We start from the raw sequence: 23,230 nt of genomic DNA, 5'->3' as shown, positions 1-23,230 counted from the left end.
TCCTTTCATTAAAGACATTTTAATTTGAACATGGACACGAACAATTGTTTGTGTCATACATGCAAAGGGGTACTTCATATCTTATTTTTCGCCGTGTTGGACAGGACCGAGCTGAATGCAGGGTGTGTCCCTTTGGGGGGTCCCCGAGAGGTTCCAGGGTGATCCAGAATGGGCAATGGGCGTTTCTCCCCGTTCACACTTGATCTCTGCCCAGCCATGCTGAACCCCACGGCCTTCCTCACTTCTTAGAGCCCGTCCTCTCCGCTGCTCTCCATGCAGCAGGGTGTAATGGAGTGGGGAACATTAGGGTCACAGTGGCTAATACACGGCTAATGTGGCTCAAATAGATGCCCGTCCCACCTCCTACCTTTTTAAACACGCGAGTAAATTGAAGACTTTTAAAGGACAATAGGCGGGGAGTCGGTGTTCAAGCACCACTGGTTTTACTGCTTGTCTGAGCTGCTCGTGAAATATCAGAACATGTTAGTGTTTGTATTACAGATGACAGTATTTGAATGTGTGAGTAATATTCTCAAAATATACTCTCAGGACATTGAATTGCATCGAAAAAGCATAACACCATGGTTCTCAAACACAAGAGGAGGATCTGTAGCTGACTTTTTTTGGCCTATTTACACCACTGTATTTTAACGTTTGTGATAATGGTGTTACTTCAAGAGCTCAATATTTTCTCAGGTGGTCCTCGGTATAAGCATTAAAGTGATAAATAATGATTAAGTGTATATTTGAGCCGTCCTGTAACGTTGCTTGTAAATGTTTTTTCTCTGGGTTTTCAAACCCCCTTCCCTAACCTGTTCCAGCCTGTCTGTATCTCTTTCTGGTCAGTAACTATACGAGGAAGGCTATTACTCCAGATAGAGGTGTTAGCTGTGCCGGGCCGACCTGTATTGATCGTCTGCGAGAGGACGCTGAGCGGGGGAGAAGGACTATTTGCTTTTAAGTTCAATGGCTCTCCAACACTGTTAGTGTTGCAGCCACTGGAGCAATCGATATCTGGACAGGGACCCGTGTCACGAGACTGGCCTCCCCATTAGAAACATCATAATACTTTGCCGATGCTGTTACCCTCACGGCCAGAGCTTGTTGTTTAGATGTGTTTTTCCCCCCTCTTTACATCCCTCCCCTTGGTGTTTCTTGTCATTTCTCCCCCCCTTTTTTTGCATCATACCAGGTGCTTTCTTATTTAACACTGTATGCCGGGTTTAAGCATGGCGGACTGGATTCAGTGTGAATTGTAATTATAGATGATACACATGGCTGGAAGGGAGAGATAGAGAGAAAACACAGAGTAGAATAAAAGGCAAACAGTCATTTGCTGCAAAGGTAGGTGTCAGAAGGTAACTGATTATGTAAAGAACACAGTGAAGGTGTTCGGCTGTGTGTGTGTGAGTGTGCATGTGCACACCCTTTTTCTGAAATAAAAAAAATATATAATTAAATGCGCTCATTGCGTTTCTTGGCTGTGGTTCAAGTGCTGAGGGGAAAGAAAGAAAAAGGGCGCGATTGTTTCTAGTTCAAGGTGTGTAATGCACAGAGGCATACATACATAATGGGGTATTGTCAGGGGGTTACTATGAGGATATTAATGCCCTGGTTTGTCCATGCTATTTGGTGCAGTGTCGCTCCCTGAAGGGAACAGTGAGAGTTGGCTGCCCTAACTACTCTACCCCCCCTCCACACACACACACACACACACACACACACACCCTCCTCCTCTCAAGGCCCCAACTAGAGGTCAGTCTGTTTAGCACAAGAGGCGAAGCCCATTTTTTGTCATGATGTACCAAATACTCTCTCCTGCTTTCCTTCCCTGCTCAGGACGCAACCCTCCTCCCTCATCTCCTTTCCCAATCATCCCTCCTCCCCTCCATTGGTAAACATAAATGCCCCGCCTTGCCTCATTGTGTCCTGAGCATTCAACCTCTTTTTAAACCCTCTCAGTATCTGTGCTCATCCCTGTGTGTAATCCCTCTCCACCCGTATGCATATGCATAGCCACTCTATGGCTGTGCATACATTTGTGTCGACTCTCCCCCCGCCGACGTTTTCTACCAACTCTCCCACCTCTGCCGACACTCCTCCCCATCGTCTCTCCATGAACCTGTTTACGTTTGAACATTTCCACTGGCATTTGAACTCATCCCATCGATTTCTTTTACGGCGAGAGGTTTTTTTTTCGAGGCAGTTCCTTAAAGGGGCCTGGAATCGACCATCTAAATATTTGACTAAGAGGTCACAGAGATTGTTCCCGGGCCCCGGCGAGAAATTCAGACGGAGAAAGAGGGGAAGTGGTTGGACGTCTCCGACAGGAAGAGGCTGGAGGGAAGATCCAGCCAGAGGAGAAGTGCTGCATAGGAGAGTGGCTGCAGTACAGAACACAGGCTGCATTATACTCAGCCTCCACAAGAGAGTGCTGCTGGACAATGCATCCAGAATCACAAAGCAGAAGTGGGGGGGAGAAGAAATTCCAAAACACTACATATATTTATAAATATTCACATTTTAACAGCCTTCACTCTCACTTCTTCAAATAAAGTTATGGTCTTGTACTTAAGTTGCAGTCCTAAAAGCTAAATTGATTGTCCTTGCACTTCTCTAAGTACTGCTATTATGCATGTGTGACAGTAATTACATGCTAAGTCGTCGGTGACATCAAGCAGAATTGACTTCACTCTTCCCTCGCATTGTCAATCCATCGTTTTACTTGAACAAAAATGTGTTTCGGAGATAAATCTGAATGGAGAGGGGTCTTGACCGACACATGGAAGAAATGCAAAATAATGAATCTAATTGAATGTCTATTAAAATTATAATTTCTGCCTGATTGGGGAAGTGAGTGGCAGTGTCCAGAGTATTACCTGCCACAGTATTTCTCACTCCACTGAAGATAAGACTCTCTGTCCCTCCCGTCCTTCTCTTTCTTACTGTCTCTCTTTTTGTGACTTTGTCATCTCTCTCTCTCCGTCTGTCTTCATCCACACATCATCGTTTCAGACCTGGCTCGTTCTGTCCCAAATTGCAGCATTAGGATGTACAGATGACAACATTTGCACTACAATCCCCTCCCATTATGCCCACCATGACAATAGCCGCAGGGCACACAGAGGGGCTCTTGTACCATCTCCTCTGGTTCCTTTATGCTTAAATGAATAATGCATACAAATATCCACTGTAAAACAACTGTGTGTGTGTGTGTGTGTGTGTGTGTGTCCTCCATTATTAGCTTTGCGCCCATTATGTACTTTACTGTACATTTTTACGTCACTAGCGTATGTTCTCTGTAAAGACAATAGTTCCTAGATTTTGAAACTCAGGGAAGGGAATAAAAAAAAAAAGAGAAAGGGATTTACATCAGAAACACTGGAGCAAAGCTCGTCTTCACAACAGCAAGGCTCTACATAATCCACTTGTTATTGGGAGTTGTTTAAATAATGGTAATTACTGATCTCTTTACATTGCATTCTCTCCCATTAACAAGCTGTGTTTCTCACCCCCCCGCACCCTCCTCTTTTCCTCCTCTTTTCCTCATTGTCTGTTTTCTTGCACTACAGTTGTATGCTGCCGTGATGTCTGTTGTCATGGTGTTCAGAGCCCATGCCAGATGTCATAGTTAACTTTGAGGGAGAGAGAGCGAGAGAGAGCGAGTGCGAATCATGCTAGAGGCTATTTTGTTGTCAGTGATTTAGATGAAACACAGAGATGTTAAAATGTTAGACTTGCCCCACAAAGCTCCCCTACGCCCCCCCCCCCCCCCCCCCCCCCAACTCTTTTTCACGGCAGTTTTTTTGTTGTTTTTTTTTGTTTGAGCGAGATAGTACATTTACCTTGAGGGTACGGCCCTTTTTGCTCTGTTAAACACTTGCAAAGCATTATTTGAAATCAGCATGAACAAGCGATATCACAACCCTAAAGTGGCCATGATGAAAAAGAAAGAAAATCAAAGAATCATGTAAGCTGGAGTACAAATTAATATTTGCATGTGACATGATTTTTTTTACCTGACATGTTTTATGTCAATACATCAGCTTTTTTCCTCAGATTTAATTGTGTTAATTTGGCCTCTTTTTAAGTAGTTTTCAATCAATATCCACTTTTGAGAAAAGTGCAAATCTAAACACACTGGAATTAAACTGTTTTGGTACAATTATGTGCCGGTGTCTTTTATTTTATCACAGTAAATCACTAAAATTGTTAAATACAAATCTAGTTTAAATACATGTTACTGTATAATTTGACGTATAAGGATAAGGTATTAAGGTACATTATATATTTTGCATGGTACAAATGAAGTGAAAACTGAACTCCTGGAATTAAGTTTCACGACTAAACTGCTCTTAAACACGTTTACCTGCTTTGTGTGATTTTGCATCTGAAAATGAAAGGAAACAAAAATGTTTCAGTTTAGCTGTAAGTAAATCAAATTAATTAATTATGTTTATTATTCTCTGAATATGTAGATTTTGTGGATACTGTACAGAGTGGCGCTGCCGCGAATGAATTAGACTGTAACATTTTACATTTAGGCAATAATTCATCAACTAACTTTTATTGGTTTAATTTATGGGAAAGCAATTTTCACTAGCAGCACTGTGGTAAACATCGTTAATCAAAATACATTATTATAATGAAGCTGTTTTAAAATGTTTATTAAAGGAAATAAAAAAGGGGTTACCCTTGCTTTGTGCATCTTTCCATTGTCGTAATAATTAATAGCTAAACTGAGCACTTTCTCTGCCAATGCAGATGAGGAGAGAGTGCCAGAGCAAGAGGAATAGTTGAGACTATAAATTTAACAATAGGTAGGCTTAACCTTAAGTGATGAACAACGCTGCTATATTACAGGAGTAGTCCCATGCAAATGGAGCGCCCCACTGTCTAACACTGGCAGCCAATTAAATCCATCCATGTAAATGGACGTACCAGTTAGCGGATCCTCATTGGACAGTGCGGGGGCCGCTGGATTTTTGCACTGAATGTTTGATTGTGCTGTGACAAAGGGTTTTTTAGTGCGCATGTGTGTCTGATTCTGAACTGTTGTGAACAGGGATGAGTCATTTTTACATCTTTGACTTGCTGAGTGACAACAACAACAACAACAACAACAATAGTGTACTATAACAGTTTGTGAATGTCCAGACATTAATTGACACAGAGTGCACCTTTGCCTTTGTGACGTTTGCGTACACTATCTTCTGGTCGGCTATTTAGCTGACCTCATGAAGCACCTACAGACACTTTGTTCCATGACCTGGGCCACAGAGTGACGTATTAACCTCCACCCGGGCGACTTTGTGTCATTTGATGACAACCTTGTCTCCCTCTGTGTCTCTTTTTACCCCGCTGCAGGGATGAGGGATCATGCACCACTTGAGTGCCATTTGTTAATGAAGGCCAAAGTGTTAGATGATAAATATCGTCGAAGAGAAATGGCACATGTAAGTGATCTCATTTAGGAACATTACATTTGAATTTATTGGGGTACTTAGAAGGGACAGCAGGGCCATTGCTCTCAGGGAGAGGGGAAGGGGGCAAATGACGGACTTGTAATAGACAGTTGGGCAGGGCAACTTAGCCGCCAAAGATATATTCCACAGCTAGAGAAGGATCTCGTGTACGTGCTCAAATACGTGCATACTTATATTAAGGTTCTTGTCAAGAGTGATAGAAGCCTAGGTGAGGAAGCTGCTGCTTTAACCTTATTTTAATACCTATCCTCACCTCTGTGGCTGCACAATTAATCCAGGGTTCCCACAGGTCCTTGAAATCCTTGAAAGTTTATGAATTTGAAAAGAAAAACAAGTTAATGTTTAGGCTTGTTTGTTACGACGCCACCTACTGTTTCATGCACCTAGGCCTACACAGAACAAACGTCGAGTCATAATTAGTAGCGGTGTTGTGGACACTGTCAACTGTCTCGCTTCGCTGTTGACGTGAGATTCCATGCAGAACAATGAGCAAGTAAAGTAAAGCAAGAGAAAGCAAATGACGTGATGCCCGGGAAATGCAAATTCCAAGATCTCTGACTCACCAAAGAAAATTAAAAAGACTGACTCCCAAGGACAATCACCAGGTGCAGAGGGTGCTGCAAATCAATAAAAGTGGACGCCATGGATGAAGTTGCCGTCTCATCTTATTAAGCTGTGTCAGTACATTCGGTCCATGAATTTGTGGAAATTTGTCCTGGGAAGTTCTTGAAAAGTCATTGAATTTGATGTAAACCAAGGTGTGGGAACCCTGTTAATCACAAAATAGCCAAAATTGCGATACAAGTGACTGCAATATCCAAAGTCATGATTAAATGTACGATAAAATGGCCATATGAGGAAATTCTGTAGAGCTGCAAGGATTCAACAGCCCAAAAATCCTTTTCTTCAGCTGAGGAAAATTGGTTTTGGTTTTCTGACAGAATCCAAAAAAATCATCATCATTTTGGTAGCGTTTAGTGTGATAATTATGACTCATACTGCACTCGAAATACCTTTCGAAAAGTTACCTACCACTACCAAAATATAATAACTAATGCCGGGATCAGACTACTTAATATTTGTGTCTTTCACAATGGTCACTGTGTCAGATTATCAGTCAAAGTGGCACGGATTCTTGCAATGTCTTGTTCGGGGGTGACTGGCAACACTTCCAGTATGACCGCGACCAATCGTCATTCACGATACTGTGCAAGTTCATAGGTCATTGGGGAGGCGGGGCAAGGAGCTGTCAGTCATGGCTACTGAAGCGTTGTGGGTGATGCTCATGGTCTTGTGCCATAAACACAAGAAAAAGAAACATTGTGGACCCATTATAGTACCATGTACTTCATATACTGTGTAATAGCGGCAGCAGCATCCCTCTTCCTTTTCGGCAACTCTGTTATCTTATTGGTCAACGTTAACGAGCATGTCGTAGCAGATGTCAGACTAGGCAGGAAAATATAAGAAAATCTCTGTTCTTCAGTCATGTTAAACTACACGTCTGTTTGTCACTGGAAATGTGTCGGTCACGACCATTTGAAAATCGGCCTGAATGTGTGATCTTGGCATAACTCCAATCTCGGTATAATCATTGTACACCCTGTTATCTTTTTTTGACGTGACATTTTCACGTACTAACTCTTCTGAAAATAATCATCCTGGTTAAATGAAGCCAGCGAAAACAACAAAAACAGGGTTTGGTTTGTGGAGGCACATGTTTGGGCAACCTCCTTTTCCTCCTTTTCTGTGTGTAATCCTCACATCGGAGGTAAAGAGCTTTACAGTAGTGAGTAGCCTGCTTGCATGCTTTACAGTTAATTTATGTTGAGTTTTGTTACAGTAGCACATATTGTGCAGTCGACTGTTCAACAGAGTCTAGTATCTATAAACATTGGCAGAGTGAGACGTACAGGATGAAAGACCTGCAATACCGCTGACTGGTTGACACAATTTGGATTGCAGAAGACGAACAATATATTTAATCCATTTCTTGGCCCTGATGCATTTAGTAAATACAGTGCCTGGTTGGTAAGAGGGATGTTGACAGAAAATCAAAAGCAATGTAGCAGCAGCGTCCTATAATGGAGACTTAGCTCTACTTTACACTCCTCTTACAAAGATCTACGATTTGAAAACAATCAATCCCTTCATGAGAGCTTGTTATTTTCCCCTATAATAAGAGTAACGGCTTTTCATCATTCCTGCACAGCACTGATTGTGTTTACACTTGAAATATAAGCATTCACAGCATGAGTGCGAGTGAGGAAGAGGAATATAGCAAGGTTTCATTTGGTGAGAATCCCCACACTTTCTTTTTTCCCTCCTTCTTTCACTTCTCTGTGGAAATCCTTCCAGTTTTGGTCAGATGTTCAGGATTGAAAATATCTTCACGGCATATCAGCGTCTCACCGCGATGGTGCCACAGCATGTCGCCAAGCTACAGGTTGATAGATTTTTATCCTCTCCATCTTTAAGTAGAAAAGTGTTTGACAAAGCATTCTGTAGAAGGCTCAGCAATTAATCGTTTTTAAAAACAAAAACAAATTCACAATTAGATTCAACACAATTTGTGAGTTGCAAAGGCTGCAATTTAATCCTACTGTTTTGCTTGTTCTATGTTCCACCTATAAATTCATTAATTTATTTATTATATTACCAACACTTCAGTGACCTCTGACCTTCTGTGACCATTACTGTTTAGGCAAGTCTTATCAGGTCAGGCAGGTCAGTTAGCAGTGATACCTGATCGTGTTCCTGTTGTTTATGAAATGCAAAAGTACCAAAGACTCACTGGTTTCTACAAAAGAAAACAAGGCAATATCTCAAGAGTTACGTTGGTTTTGATTTTATGGAAGCACAGGACAGTTTGTTTTTTTTATCCTTATACACTGTGAGAAGAGGAACAAAAACTGCTGTTTACTTTTGTATATAAACATTTATAAATGTTCACTTCTATCCTTTTGTGTGTGGGGGACCTGGTTTGTCTTGGACACAAGGAAAAAAGGTTGGGCACCACTGCGTTAGAGTATATAGTTAATATTTTGATGTTATCTCGTGTCTTAATGCTCCATCTAATTTTAAATATATAACAGTACGTTTAAAACTTCCATTTTATATCTATATAAACAAGTAAGATATTTCCCCCAGCCCTACCATTCAGCACACGTCTGCTGCTTTTTTCCGTGGCACTTGTTTTGAAAGATGCTCTCGCCTCCGTTTCTTCCTGAAAGTTCCAGTTGCCAAGTCTCACCTTCTGTAGACTTCCACTCACTTATAGAGTGTGACACAGTGTCTGTTCCCTTCAATTACATGGGAACATCTGGAGTCTCTGTCGAAGCAGGTGTTGATAAAGCAAATAAGCTTTTTTAATAAATGGTTAATGTTTTGACTCAATGCAGACCAGCGAAGCAGAGGGAATGTTTCTTGTTGGGGCCCAATAACACTTAGGAGGAAACACTTTCTCTCTCTCTGTGTCTGTCTGGCTCTCTCTCTCCCTGTCTCTCTCTCTGTAAGACCCTGCCTATGGCGCAGCCTCTATTAGGCCCTGTTACGTTTCTTCTCACAAATGACCGTTTAACCGTCTTTTCCGCACCCTGACGCCTCGCCTGTTATTACCATCATTGTCTCCCTTTTTCTTGCTGTATACATGTGTGAGGCTGGGCCCTTTAATATGCAAAGAGCTTTTCCGAGGCTTTCCTACGGGCACAGTGCTCTGTGTTTACTCCTCAGTCAGAATGCCTCCTTTCCACAAGTTTGACATGCCTTTTTGTTGCCATGGTAAGCCCTTCCTTAAAATATATATTTCTGCTTTTTGGCCTGGATGGGCTTTTTTTTATTTTATTTTATCTTTAGTGGTTTAGAGCCTGTTGCCCCCGGGGCCAGATTTAAATGTGTGTGGGTCTTCAAGGATTTCTACGCAGAAAAGCCGTTTGGATCGCAGCCTCACCGCCATACAAGTGCGACCGAATTGTGTCATTTCAGGTTTGTGAGCTGTCGTCGCAACCAAAGGAAAGTCCAAAAGAGAAGCAAAAAACACAAGACAAAAGCTGATGGAAAATGGACCAGATTGGATTATGTCAGACTTGGCTTGTGCTTCGTTATGAAGGAAGTCTTCGTTCTGTCTTATCACACTCTGCCTTACAGCTAAATAAATAAAAAAAAAAAAAAAAAAAAAGAGCACACCCCACATCCTAACTGTAAATACTGACTTAAAGTGGTGTGGGCTTCGTGATTTGCAGTCACAAAACAAGAAATGTTTGAAGGAAAGAAAACATCTTTGTTAATAGAGTAACTTTAGGAACATGGATTAATTTAAAAACAGGAAGAGAACACCTCAATGGAAATGTTCCCAGAACACTTGTTTTCTTATCTGCTTCTATACTTTGTAACTGAGCATCTGCATCAGGAGTGCCACTACAGGTCACCAGTCCTTCACAGAGCTAACAGGCAAACACAACCATTTACTCTCACATTTAATGTACAGTAGAGAGTCCAAATAATATATATGACCTCCTTGCTGTGAGGCAACAATGCTAGCCACTGAGCAACCATGTGCCCCCTCTACCTTCTAATTCCTGTTTAAATCTTTAACAACACAACAGAGGGGTTGGGGATGTTTGGTGCGGGACACACATTATACAACAGGGTTTTGTGACTTATTTTCAGTTTTTGCTCATTTCCACATTACTTAGTAATTAGCACAACTCCACCTCCGTGTCATCAGGAGCCAGGAGGGCTGCCTGTTTGCGACGTTCAACAGGTAATCAAGACTAATTAAGCACTGAACTTAGCCTAATTGCATTAGATCTCGCACAGCATAACAGCAAACACACGCAGCCTCAGAAACAAATTACAGGAGGGAGTTTTCCTTTTTTTTTAGTCGAAAGATTGCAAGCCTTTCTTTTGAGATCTCGTGATCCTATGAAATTGGCATCCATAGATGTAAATAACTGACATTTTAAGTTTTCAAAAAAAATAATTTGTGTCGCGAGTACAAATCACAAAGTGCGTTCTTTTCACTCTGCCACCTCTGAACTCCTGTATGTCTACGAAGGCTTTTAAGTGTGCTGTGACATGTCTCCATGTCCTTGTTTAGCACCTCGCTCTCTCTCTCTCTCGCTCTCTGTTTAGGGTGTGAACTGATATACCTAGTGGCAGCTCGTGTCAGGGACAGACATAATGGTGAAGAGATGAGAGAGGCCGTGAAGAAAGCGGGAGGCTTTCTTAAAAATATATGCCTTAAAACAGAATAGGGTGGAATTCTAATGGGGGTGTTGTCAGTTTTCTCCAATTTAGCTCAGGAGGAAGCTGTTTTTTCTTGAAATGAGACGGTTGGATCAATTCAGACTTTACAGTCTTTTATGACTGTGAAGTGACATCAGCTGTGCCATCACTACAGTACATACAGAGCTCAGCCTTATCACCACTTGTCATTGTGTATTTAAGAGTGTAGCATGAGTACAGCGGTGAAAACACTGTGATTGAGTCCTTTGAACCCAGACAGGAAGGAAATTAGCCGTCTTTATCCCGACTGCTAGTGTGATCGTCATGTAGCCAGAGGATACAGTTGTCTCCGTGTCCATCGTTCGTTGGGGTCATTCAGCTGTAGAGCGTTATGAATGCAGTGTAATCTGAACCTTAAAGTATTTAATAAGTAGATAAACACGATTAAGAAGAGAAAAGGGGGGGACAAAAAAAACGGAAAGATTGTGAATGAGTCATATGTGAAAGGTTCATCCTATACGGACCCACAGAACTCTTCCAGATGGTCTCCATAGCCTCAGGTGATATGAGCTATACAATACATGATGGTTCTGATCGCTTCGACAGTGCACGTCACGTTAGCACGGGGTCACGCTCATGGCTTCAGGTAGTTTATACTTTTCATCTTTCTTTTTTTTATCCAGAGAGACTAGCGCAGGAAGATCAGACTGGGAGGTTTTAAATGCGAATTCATGTTTGGATAAACAACAAACCACTATAGTGTATGTAAGTGTGTGTAAAGGAGTGCAGGTGTGTGCTTCTCCAAGGGTTTTGAGGTCTTCTTCCGATGAGTGCATCCGAGTCAACATCTGGAACGTAGCAGTTTGTGCAAAGACCCATTTGACTATTTCCCATGTTCATAAACACTTCAGATCAAGGGCCAAAAACGCACCTATGTTCCCATCCTCGGGAAATCTATTACGACAATTTATCAACTCTGATAGGTTAACACTCGGACGCTCAGAAATGAGCCCTTTATAATTTAGAAGCTGCTCTAAATGCAGTTGGCCGGGCTACATCTAAATGTTTAAAAGTCAAGTGAAGGAAGGAGGCGGTTAGACCTGAAGTTATGTCCTCCAAGGGAACTTTACAAAGATCCTCTCACAGATTTATAGCCACTTACCTCGGAGCCTGAGTCGATATTCATAAACATGACTTCAAACAAAGCCCCCATCCACTATCCTGGCTTGTAAATAAATACATATATGCCTCTTTTACAGACAGCGGCAATCTAAAATATTACCACCAGCATAATTTTACCACATGCATTAATATTTTATGGCACATTGTATTTTACCGCATTGAATCTTAAACTTTCATGGCCAGCCCCAAGGATTTTATACCTAAGGAGTCTGTATCATTATTAGCTAAGATGTATAGGTGGTAAAGCAGGAGGGTTTTGCTTGCTTTTGTACTCGGGGTAATTTCATTTAAGTCGAGAGAAGTGTCCCGTTCCAAGTTTTCTCCCCCGAGTTCAATAACTTTCTAACCTACTTCTGTTTTATTGATTAATATCCAGGAATATTCTTTATACACAAAACTACATAAGGTTTTTTTTTTGTGCTTAGTCATGACATTCAACTCATGTGAGGTTAAAAACACGTGCTATTGCACACTGTGACACTGTTCCTTACTGTTGTGTTTCGTAGTTCATGAAATTTACCGCCCGTAGTCTGATTAATAAATTACACGGGGAATGGCAAGACCCCATTAAATCTAGTCTGAAGTGTTTAGCTTTTTCAGTCTAAACAAGTAAAACCCAACCTGTATCGTATCTGCCTCATTATGATGGAAATAAACTCCAACATCTGCATGTGTGTACTTGCCTCCGCGCTTGTGTTTATGCCTTTGTGGTGATTTAAGTGGTTTTAGTGTCAAAACAAGTCTAATGAGTCGGTGCAATAATTATCAGCCATTTTGCTCTCACTTAGGCTAATTGAGGCTTTATATTAGAGTTAATAGCGCTGCCTATGTACACTGGTTTACAGTTATCAAAATGTTTGGCCAGAAATGGTACTGCCAGTAATTTAGATTTTTATTTGTGCATGTCAGCATTTTAATAACCCTATCAACCATACTTATGGGCTTTGACAATCTCCCAGATGGAGGTCATTGCCTGTTTTGTGCCTTTTTCTTTTTTTATTAATGCAAATAACTAACTGTATACAATAGTATCAAAGTCAATAAGGACAAGTTGTAGCCTTATTTGCTTTAATAATGCATACATTATCATGATACATCTGTATTTTCCTTTGTTATTGTAACCTCTATCATAGAAAATAGATTAATGACATCACAGTAAATTTAATGTGTTCTGTATAAAGGGGTTAACATTTCACTCTAACACTCACTTTTTTTTAAAAGTTGTCTATCACGTTTTTTTCCCCTTGCTCTTTTCCTCCATGCTCTCTTTGCTTCCATGTATTTGAACCCTTTTGTGAGATTCCTATCTTATACAGGTGAGTACGCACTGATCCCCAGGCCCTTTTTTGCTCTTGAGAGGAATCTCCCAGGCTCTCCCGGGGCCCCGTTTCACACACCAAATTGATGTCTCCGACTGGAAATGGCACTTTCAGCAGGATTTGCCATTCCGAACCACCTCAAACCCATGTGATCTCAGCCGTTCGCTCTCTGAGGGATTGCCTTGAAATGCAATGAAGCTTCAAAAGACACTAGAACGTAGCGTGTTTGACTGAAAGGATGATTCATATTGGGGAGAAAAATAGCTTCTTCTTTTTTTTTTGGTCCAAATAAAGAGCAACAGTCCAATTAATACGCGGGATGAAATTTGATGGAGGGTGCGAGTGAATAAAACTATATAAATAGACAGTATATAAATCAGGATCTTCACAATTCTCGTCCACTATGAGCTTCATCTCCAAACTAAAATGGGCTTATAAGCAAGGCGGGGGATTCTAGCCCCGTCGTGTTTTAGACATAAGGTGGTAAACAAAACAACACAGAGATACTTTGCGGTACTAAAACAAACCAAGTTGATGCACTTCACCCACACTTTAGGCTTTGTGTGTGTGTGTGTTATCTTATCATGTTAAAATGTCTATTGATCCATGAATACACAAACAGAGTGTTTCACTCGTGCATACAAATAAGACCAAGAGAATCTCCCCCCACTAAACTCAGTGTTTATATACGTATTTGTTTTATACACATAGTATGCATACATACACTGCCAGTTTGCACATTGTTTGTTATGGCCTTGCAGTTCAATACTCCTTTTATTTGTTTGCTTGTTGTTGTTTTCTTGCAGAGCTGTTTTTTAACACATTTGCCAGTCAGTAATTATAAATTAGAATAAAACAAGAGGTTAAAACAGAACAGAGTAAGTAGTATTTGTTGTGTTTTTTTAGTTTTTCCCAAACTGTTTGGATTTTTCTCCCCTGAATGCACTGTTAGCCCTTGAAAAGTGTTTATTTTTTATTCATGAATCTGAATAGAGGTGAAGGATCTGTGTCTGAATCACCACTGAAATATTCTCATTTCTTTCTAATGTTAAAAGAATATGTCCTCCTTTTTTTTTTTCCTTTTTCGAGTCATTGCTTCTCACAAACAAAAACAGACAAACATAACCTCCTCGGTGGAGATAACTAGCTGTTTTTCTTTTCTTTCTTTTTTTAACACTCCATGTTAAGGAGGAGCACAGTGACCATGTGGCTTTGCTACTAGTTATGATATAATTTGACACTGGAGTAGAGAGAAAAAGAGGTGTGACAAAGAATCCCTGCCTTGATTTATTTTCATTCCCAAGTCTTTTTAGGGCTGCACGTTTCTCCTAGGCGGCTCTACAGACTGGCATAATGGATAAGGGCAAGGGTGTGAAAGGAGCACCTTAAGGCTCCTCATTCAACTCTCCCAATCTCTCCTGCACACACTTGTGAGCTGTGAAGGCCCTCTTCCTTTGCCCTGCTAGCATGGGAGTTCTGTAATAGGCTCTAATTGATAGGGAGGTGTTGGGGTCTTTCTCTATGGGCTGAAGGGATGAGAGTAAGAAAAAGAGGGGAGAGGGGATTACACGTGGGCATGTGGGGTGGAGTGGGGGGTGAGTGGGAGAGGCTGTGGAGCGGTCTAGACCCCCGTTCGTAATGAGTCATAATTTCCTCGCGGTTTTGTGGCGGTTGGCTCATTACTGGTCTGCAGAGGAGCAGGAACAAAGCTGTGGGTAGGTAGGAGGTGAGCTTAAATAGTTGGGGCTCAACACTTCTCAACAAAAGACGGGAGAAAGAAGCATTGAATGGCACTTGGAACAGATGCAGTAAAAAAAAAAAAAAAAAAGGAAAAAAAAGTGGCAGATGCAAATTGCAGGAGAGCAAGTCTTCCTTCAAGCACTTTTTATTTTGTCAGACTGCAGCCTGAGAGTCTAATTAGTTACTGAGGTGTTTCACTTCTGATAGGGCTGCGTCTCGTTATTGTCCCAAAGAGGATTCGCGAGAAATGGGAGGAAACGCATATGTTCCGCGGTCCCCAGTGGAACCCGCTCACCGCAATAGTTTAATTGACTTGATTATTTATTTTACCCTATAGAAAATGAAAGCTGTGTAATATCTCCACGCTTTCAAAGTGATGCGAGTCGGGTTGAGTGATACGATGATGCCTGCAGGTAATTAATTATGTCTTTAATTATGTGTTTGTACTCCTCTCCCCCCACAGGCACAATGATTATGGACAAATAGGCAGCGGCTCTAATGAAAGTGTGGTCATCCCCCGCTTTGTGGAGTGTGTGGGTCGTGTGTCGAAGGTCACCTGTGGGGCTAACCACAATCTTGTGCTGACAGGTACGGTGATGCACATCCAGTAAACATGTTGTCATCAAATAATTATAAGATTTGCTTTTGCATAAATCAATCCATTTGTAATTTGTTTTCCACAGTAAACACTGCACCAGATACCTTTTTTTTCTTTATGCCCCCTCATGAAAATCTTCAAATATTTTGAGTTTCCGGTTTTTCAGTTTCTTAAATGTGAATATGTTCTGGTTTCTTTGCTCCATATGACACTGAAGTCATTAAAACTGAATCATTTTGCTGTGTGGACAAAACTAGACATTCGAAAACATCATCATTTCCAGGTTTGACAAACACTGAGTGACATTTTGAGAACCAAAAGATTACTTGATTAATCGAATATGAAAATAATTGTTTGTTGCACATTTATACATTTATTTCCTTTTTATATTTACATTTTGTCGTTAATATTAAATACACATTAAAATCAACAAAATAGAAAATCGCTTGTCAACTACATAACATATATGAATTACAATGCATCCTCTCACTTGAAATAAATGTATTGTATTTAGTCAATATCAGTGTATTTAAGAGGTTATGAGGTTTCATAATCGTCTCAGATTTGCTTCCACAGAACAGGTCTGTATGATTTAATTTAAAAATAAGCTCCGCTGAAACATATCTCCTTACTTAATCCCATTTCACTCCCCAGGCGTGGTTACTATCGCTGATGCGATCTGTTTCATGCCAAGAAGGTTTTTTTTGTTTTTTTTAAATCAACTAATCAGGTTTCTGTTAAAAAGAAAAAAATCGTATGAATCTCACAGTTCAACAGAATAATTATCCTATCCTATAGCTGTCAAAAATGTTAAGAGACTGTGTAACAGACATTGTAAAGTTACTGATATGAAGTGAACATTTTCTCTTCAGAAGGACTCAACCACATGGCCGGGCCACAGCGTATGGATTACTGTGCCCACTTGTCAACAACCACGCCATGTACAACTCTATAATAACTAGAACTGGAACTTACTGTCAGGCTGTGTTCAGACTGCAGAAAAAATAGGATTTTATCTGAAATGAGGTTGTTTCTGGCAGAGTGTCCACACTGTTAATCGCAAGTGATGCATCATCTGAGTGTAAAAACAATCTCCCCCTCAAGTAATGGTGCAGCTGCTATTTATTGCAGTGTTCCGTGCTTTAGTCACAGCGAGCTTTGCTGAGTGGGTGCTTTTCGGGGCACTTTTGTCGACGGTTTTGACTTTGCAGTGGTGCGTCGAAGTTAGCGGTGATCCAGAATGCGATTGGAGATCAGTGTGAGAGTGTTTTCACTGACTCGAATCACATTTTAAAACAACCTACAAATGTGTTTTGGAGCAGTGGTTCACAACCTTTGTTTTTGCTTGTGTCCAAGACAAACCAGGGCCCCCCAATCCAAACCCCTGTCCACACACACACACCAAAAGAATAAAGTGAATAATTACAAACATTTATATGCAAAAATAAACAGCAGTTGTAGGTTTGTGTTCCTTTTCTCACAGTGTATATGGATAAAAACTGTGTCCTGTGCTTCCATAAAATCAAAAACAAGGCAGCTCCTGAGATATTGCTTTTTTTTTCTTCTTTGATACCGTTGAGTATTTGCTTCTCAGACAACAGGAACATGATCATGTATAGCCGCTAACTGACCTTGATGAGACTTACTTACACAGTAATGGTCACAGAGGTGTTGGTCATAAATAGCTTAATAAATTTCAAGGTTGACCAAAGAAAATGGGTTTTAATGTGGTTGATGCTGAGTGATTTTCTAAATTTAATATGCACAAAGAGCATTCTAATAACCTCACAACCTCAGAGCAGCCCCCATCTCTGGCATCCAAAAAACAGAAAAATCTGATTCTTTTTTTGTCCAGACTGTTAATAAATAGAATTTTTACTGGCAGTCCTTAGAGTGCCTCCAAATTTCTCACTCTGCAGAACAGAAAGAAAGCCCCCGGGGGGCCCTACTGAACGTCTCGTTTCTCAGTGTTTAAATAAGAGGGCTAATTATATTTTTCGAACTTTTTATTTTTTAAAAATACACAATTCAGCAATTCAACATTATTTAACAAATGCGGACGACGGCCCAGCTTCAGTCACGACCTGTCTCTGTGCGCTTCAAAGTTCAGCCATTTTACTCAGTTTTATGTGAATATCGTAGCCCTCGAGCCCTCGATCAGCATATCACCTGAGCGAGAGGGAGAGATGGAAGGAGATAGAGAGAGTTAGTGAGAATATGGCCCTGTCTTCTGATCCATAACAGTCATTGCCTGTTACATACATTTCAGAATTCATTCAGGCTATGAAGATAATCTAGGTAGTCGACAGTTTCCCCTGCAGCCCAATGGATTTATGATAGCACTGTCAAGAAAATGAGGCGAAATGACACAGTAGCTGACTTTAGCTGCAAATAATGTGATAGGCCGTACAGTGGTGCAGCAGCAGATGCTGTCATTGCAGGTAATAGGCTATAAAGAAGCCTGATAGCAATACCTGTCATTTCTTAATGGCTGACTTCACTGAAGAGCTTTTGTGGCCTTTAACATGAAGATAATAGAAGATACAACAAATTTTACAGCTTTTGCGTTGCATCCATAATTTATCACCGGAGGCCAATTGCAGCAGCATCTGCAGCTGCAGCAGCAGCACAACAAGGACAACATGAGGTTTGCTGGTGAGAGATGCAAGAGGAATCTGCATGGGGTAGAACCAGTACTTTGCAATCAATAAAGGAACTGCACTGGCTCCAACGTCATCTTCTCTTAGTATTATCATATAAATGCCATATGACATGACCATACCCATTTGTTTTGAACTTAAAATATCAATAGTCTTGCATATGCTGCATTTAATCTAAGAATGAATAATTAATCCAAGGGCAGTTATCAAATTGCAAAGGCTGCAATGATTAATCTATTATTAAATCATTAAAAGACCGCTAGATTAATGAAGAACTAGTTTGATAATCGATTAAGTGGTTCAAGTGCGTGTGTTGTACATTTTTTTTAAAAGGCAATTCTTTGATTTCAGATTCTTAAATGTGAATAGGATATATAAGCATTTGTTGACTAAACAGAGCCTTTTAATTTTCTACATTTTATGGCTTAAACAACTGTTCGATTACACAAGAAAATAATCAGCTGGTTATTTGATAATAAGTAGTCATTAGGGTATGGTAGAAATGGTTAATATCTTTAAGATTATTATTTTGACAGAGTGATCGTTTGGTCCATAAAATGTCATATCATGTCATACAATGTTGAATCTGTTTCTCAAATCCAGAAATGATGATGTTCTCAAATGTCTTGTTTTGTCCACAAACCCAAATTATTCAGTTTTAACGATTTCTTTGATTTTTTGGGAGCAAAGAAACCAGAATAAGTTATGAAAATGTGCAGCCGTAAACCGAATATCTTTTGAGTTTTGGTGCTAACTAAAAGCAACATATGTCCACCAACACACGTGGAAGGGGCTGGTGATTCGTCGGACGTTCACCTGCAACTGCACCATTAAATGTTGCTAAATTTTACACACTGTACCTTTAAGTCAAGCTATTGCAGTAGCACTACAGTTTGTATGATATGATATTTTACCTTTTGCAGAAATGAATCTGTAAGCACATGATTACTTATTTTGGCTTCACTTGTAAAGTGCATTCATTTACTTATTAATGACTTGCAGGTGAGGGCAAGCTGTTTCAGTGGGGCTGTGGACGCGCGTGTGGGAACGCGAAGAAAAACATCCTGTCACCAGAGGAGGTGCCGCTGCCCCCGAGCTCGCCAGTACGAGAGATTGCTGGAGGATGTTGGCATAGCATGCTTCTGACAGGTTAGTCCCCGCACATGTTTGAAACATATCAGCGCAAGGCGATAAAAAACACGCATTTATTACACTTACTTAAATCCAGCCGTGTCTTTTTACCCGCTGTTTTATGCATCTTCCGTTCCCGACATGCACACATACGTGTACATGTTTCCACGTATCGTGTATCGTACGAGCTGACACGTCCGCGACCTGCACATGAAATATGTGCTTAAATCCTTGATGTGTGTCTTGGCCCTCACACAGATGTGTGAGTGTGTGCTTTTAGCTGTGGTGTCCATCCATCCACATCATTCATTAAGAGCTCTCCCAGGGCTAGTGGGGCTACATAAACACAGAGGTTGAGGCCACGGCTGCTCTTTCACCTCGCTGCGGAGAACTTCAAAGTCACCTCTCCTTACACGGCAGATGAATGCTCCCTTTCTGCTTGGCTGATATATTGGCCCCAGTTGCTGTCTTCTTACTGTAGTGTGCCTGCGACTGAGGCCCCATCATGGAGCCAGAGCCGAGTCATTTGTTAGTTTTAACTGTATCTCCGAGACCTGGCTTTATTTCTGAAGGGAGGACATTAATCCTTTTAATACAACACTTTGTAGAGTCGTTTTCCTGTGTTGCTAATGCGTCTATTATTAACCCCATTAAAAGTGTAATACAATTTAAGTTAAGTGCTGAAAGTGGATCATTTGTTGCTCCTTTCTGTTTGAATTAATTCTCAATTTATGATCTAAATGATTAAACTACAGAAGTCACCTCCTCGGAATGAGATCCTTAAACGGCCAAGCATACATTTACACATATTAATGCAAACATTTGTAGCATGTATTCACACCCACATGTGCAAATGTGTACACACACTCAGACTCTGAGAGCCGCCGTGTGTTGCAGTTGGTCTTCTAAATCCTGTTATGTCCCCAGTTTGATCCCTAGCTCCATTCTGTCATGAGGGAACAGAAATATCCATCTCCAATCAGGCCTTAATGAATAGCCTGATGAGTGTCGAGCAGAACTGAATTACCAGTTAGATTTGAAATGGGTGTGTGTGTGTGTGAGAGAGACAGAGAGTGTGTGTGGTATTATTGCGGGTATAGTTAGAGGGTCAGTGGAACAGGACACATGTAGAAATTAATTCTCTCCCAAGTTCAAAAAAAAGAAATTGGCTAATTCTGTCATAGAATTATTTCATCTACTGGTTTTGAGTTTTCATCTATTAGAGTCAAACTGCAGCGGGACGTCAATAGATGTAGGACAGAGAGGTTACAGAGGGTATACGTTGAAAAGTACAGGGATAGAGAGAGAGTATCAAACATTATAGAGTAAGAGGGAAGACAAAGCAAAAAGGGTGCACAAGAGTCAGTGGTATGAGAGACAGCTTGCCTGGGCCGGAGCATATTGAGGGCAGCAGGTGGAAGAGTGGCACAGTTAATTAAAACGCCTGTCTTAATGTCTCAGCCCGTCACTCCAGGGAGAGGGAGAGAGAGAGAGAGAGAGAGAGAGAGAGAGAGGTTTGCCAGCCTTGAGCTTGACTGCACCCAACCAGCCATCTCGACAGCAAACCAACCATCCGGCCAAATCACCAGGCCACATGTCAGACAAGCCCTGACACTGTGCCCTTCAACCTCCAGCCCATCAGACAGACATGCACACACACACGCATGCATGTGCACACACGTCCAAAAACCCCACCCACCATTTCCCTTTTTCTTTTTTCCCCCTTTTTTTAACCCATACACTTATCCAAAGAGCCACCCTCGCTCTCTCTAATCTGCCTCAGACTTAAAAAATGCCCTTTCTATCAGCAAAAGAAAAAGAACGAAAACACCCTTCTGATGTTACTGTTTTGGCTCAGCAACATCTGTAGCGTGCCTGTAGACTTTCAGCCTTGCAGCTTAATCTGTCTGCTTTTAATAATTCATGGAGAGCACAGGCTGTGTACTATGTAGCGAATACTGAGGGTAATGGGGTGTTGTGATATTTCTATCATGGCCTGTCTGTAGCACTCAGCGAATGAGTGCGGTAAAGATCTGATAAGCAGTCTGTTTAGTGTTGCTCTGTAGCTGTCACCACAGCTTTAGGTGGACATTATGAACAAATGTTCTGTGTACTGCAGGTTAAGCAAATCTTTGTATACTTAGAGGAGATCCTCAAAGTTTGAAAAGTTGCACCGAATCATGGTATTTCACAAAGATACAAGCATATGCAAGATCTCAAGCTAACAGTGGACGATATGTGCACGTGTGGAATAGACATTTGGTTATAATTATCATATTAAATGCTTTTTTTTACTGTTTTAATTACAGTTATCTGTTTTTATTCACTTAGAAATGACCAGATTTATTTTGCATTTTTTATTACCATTCCACATTGAAACAAACACGTTGTTTTTCTTCACTTTTTTTCCTCTCTCGACCAGACTAGACGCTCATTGGTAAATATTTTCTCATTGTAAATTTCACCGTAAAATATCTAATTGTCATTTCAGAGGCTTCATCGGAAAGTTACGTTAAAATACCGTTGTTTTCTGTATTTGTACTGGGAAATACTGCAAAATAACAGTGGTAATCTTTGGTAAAGTACGTAAAGTAATACTTTGAAAAGATACAGAAGACTACTGTGAAAGTAGAGTAATGTACTGTAAATATACACATTAATTGGCTGTGAAGTGCTGCATCTCGTCGTCTGTGGTTTTCTGTGAATCTACAATCACATATTTTACGCTGTACGTTGCATTAAAACCTACAGTAATAGAAAGTAAGAGAGAAATGGAGAGAGAGAGAGGCAGCGTTCCTCCAACCTGCGAACTGCGCCTACAGTCGTACGTTGTGTGTTGTTTGACTAATGTTTTATCAGGCGTCGCTGCATCGCGGCGGATTGCTTTGTCAATAACACATGCTGCTGCTGCCGCACTGAGCAAGAATCTGAGATTGTCAGCGCTGAGTGACAGCCTGGAGATGGCAGATAATTCAAAGAAATTGGAAGTGTGAAATCTTTAAGGGCCACGTCTTAACACGGCAAATGCCAGAGTATCTTTCCATCAGCTGCTGCTCTCACAAGCCACCGCATTGTTAACGGTGGCCTGTCTGTCCATCACGACCGCTTCAGGAGGGATTTAGACCCGTTTGGTGCCTTATCTCTCTGACTGCCTCCCACTTACCTGCTGACCACTGCGCGGTCCTGTAGTGCTGCGTGTGTTCCATGTGGCCAGTGATGGTCATAAATCTATCTGCACAACAATGTATATGTATTTGCTCTCTTCATTCATTTGTTCACACATATTTGATTATCTGTCTGACTGTGTATTAGTATATATCCATCGTGCACGGTACAACCAGGAGCCAAAAGCAATGCTTCTTGTATCACTTCTTAATTTAGCTGCTACCACTATTGATTGACCCCGGGCAGTAAGAAATCGCTCTTAGTGAGTTTGTGCTGTTCTCTTTTTTTGGATGAATACAGGGAAGCCATGTGTATTTTGCTCTGGGTTTATGCACAAAAATGTAACGGCTGCACGCGATAATTTGATTAATCGATGACTAAATGAATCATCAGCTATTTTTATAATCGATTAATCGTTAAAACTGAATTGTTTTGGTTGGTGGACAAAAAAATGAAGCACTCAATATCGTAAAAAATCTGAATTTTAAATCACATTTGTTTTTAGTAGTTTGGTGAAAACATTAAAAAAATTGAGCTGTCAAATGAATACATCCAACTAATTGGTCTGTGGTCCACTCGAGTCGTGCTGAATTAAGATTTTTCCCAAAAGTAAAAGGAAGAAGAAGAAGAAGTGGAGGGAATGGAATCAATGTCCTCTATGAAAATACATGTCATTAATAAGACGAGATCTGGGTCGCTCCAATACCCAAAATTAACCTAAAT

At 40.8% G+C, this 23,230-nt stretch overlaps 1 protein-coding gene across 1 annotated transcript in view; it reads left to right on the top strand.

Moving 5' to 3' along the window:
* The window catches only part of LOC131463410 (uncharacterized), a 332,277-nt gene that overhangs the window by 109,950 nt on the left and 199,097 nt on the right, over positions 1–23,230 (top strand). The window contains exons 7-8 of the mRNA XM_058635095.1: positions 15,417–15,541; positions 19,214–19,360. Coding sequence (XP_058491078.1) covers positions 15,417–15,541; positions 19,214–19,360 — 272 coding nt within the window. The remainder of the gene's footprint in view (positions 1–15,416; positions 15,542–19,213; positions 19,361–23,230) is intronic.

The sequence above is a fragment of the Solea solea genome, chromosome 8 (genome assembly GCF_958295425.1).
Source record: "Solea solea chromosome 8, fSolSol10.1, whole genome shotgun sequence".
NCBI classification, from domain to species: Eukaryota; Metazoa; Chordata; class Actinopteri; order Pleuronectiformes; family Soleidae; genus Solea; species Solea solea.
This window is presented reverse-complemented; position numbering and strand designations above follow the sequence as displayed.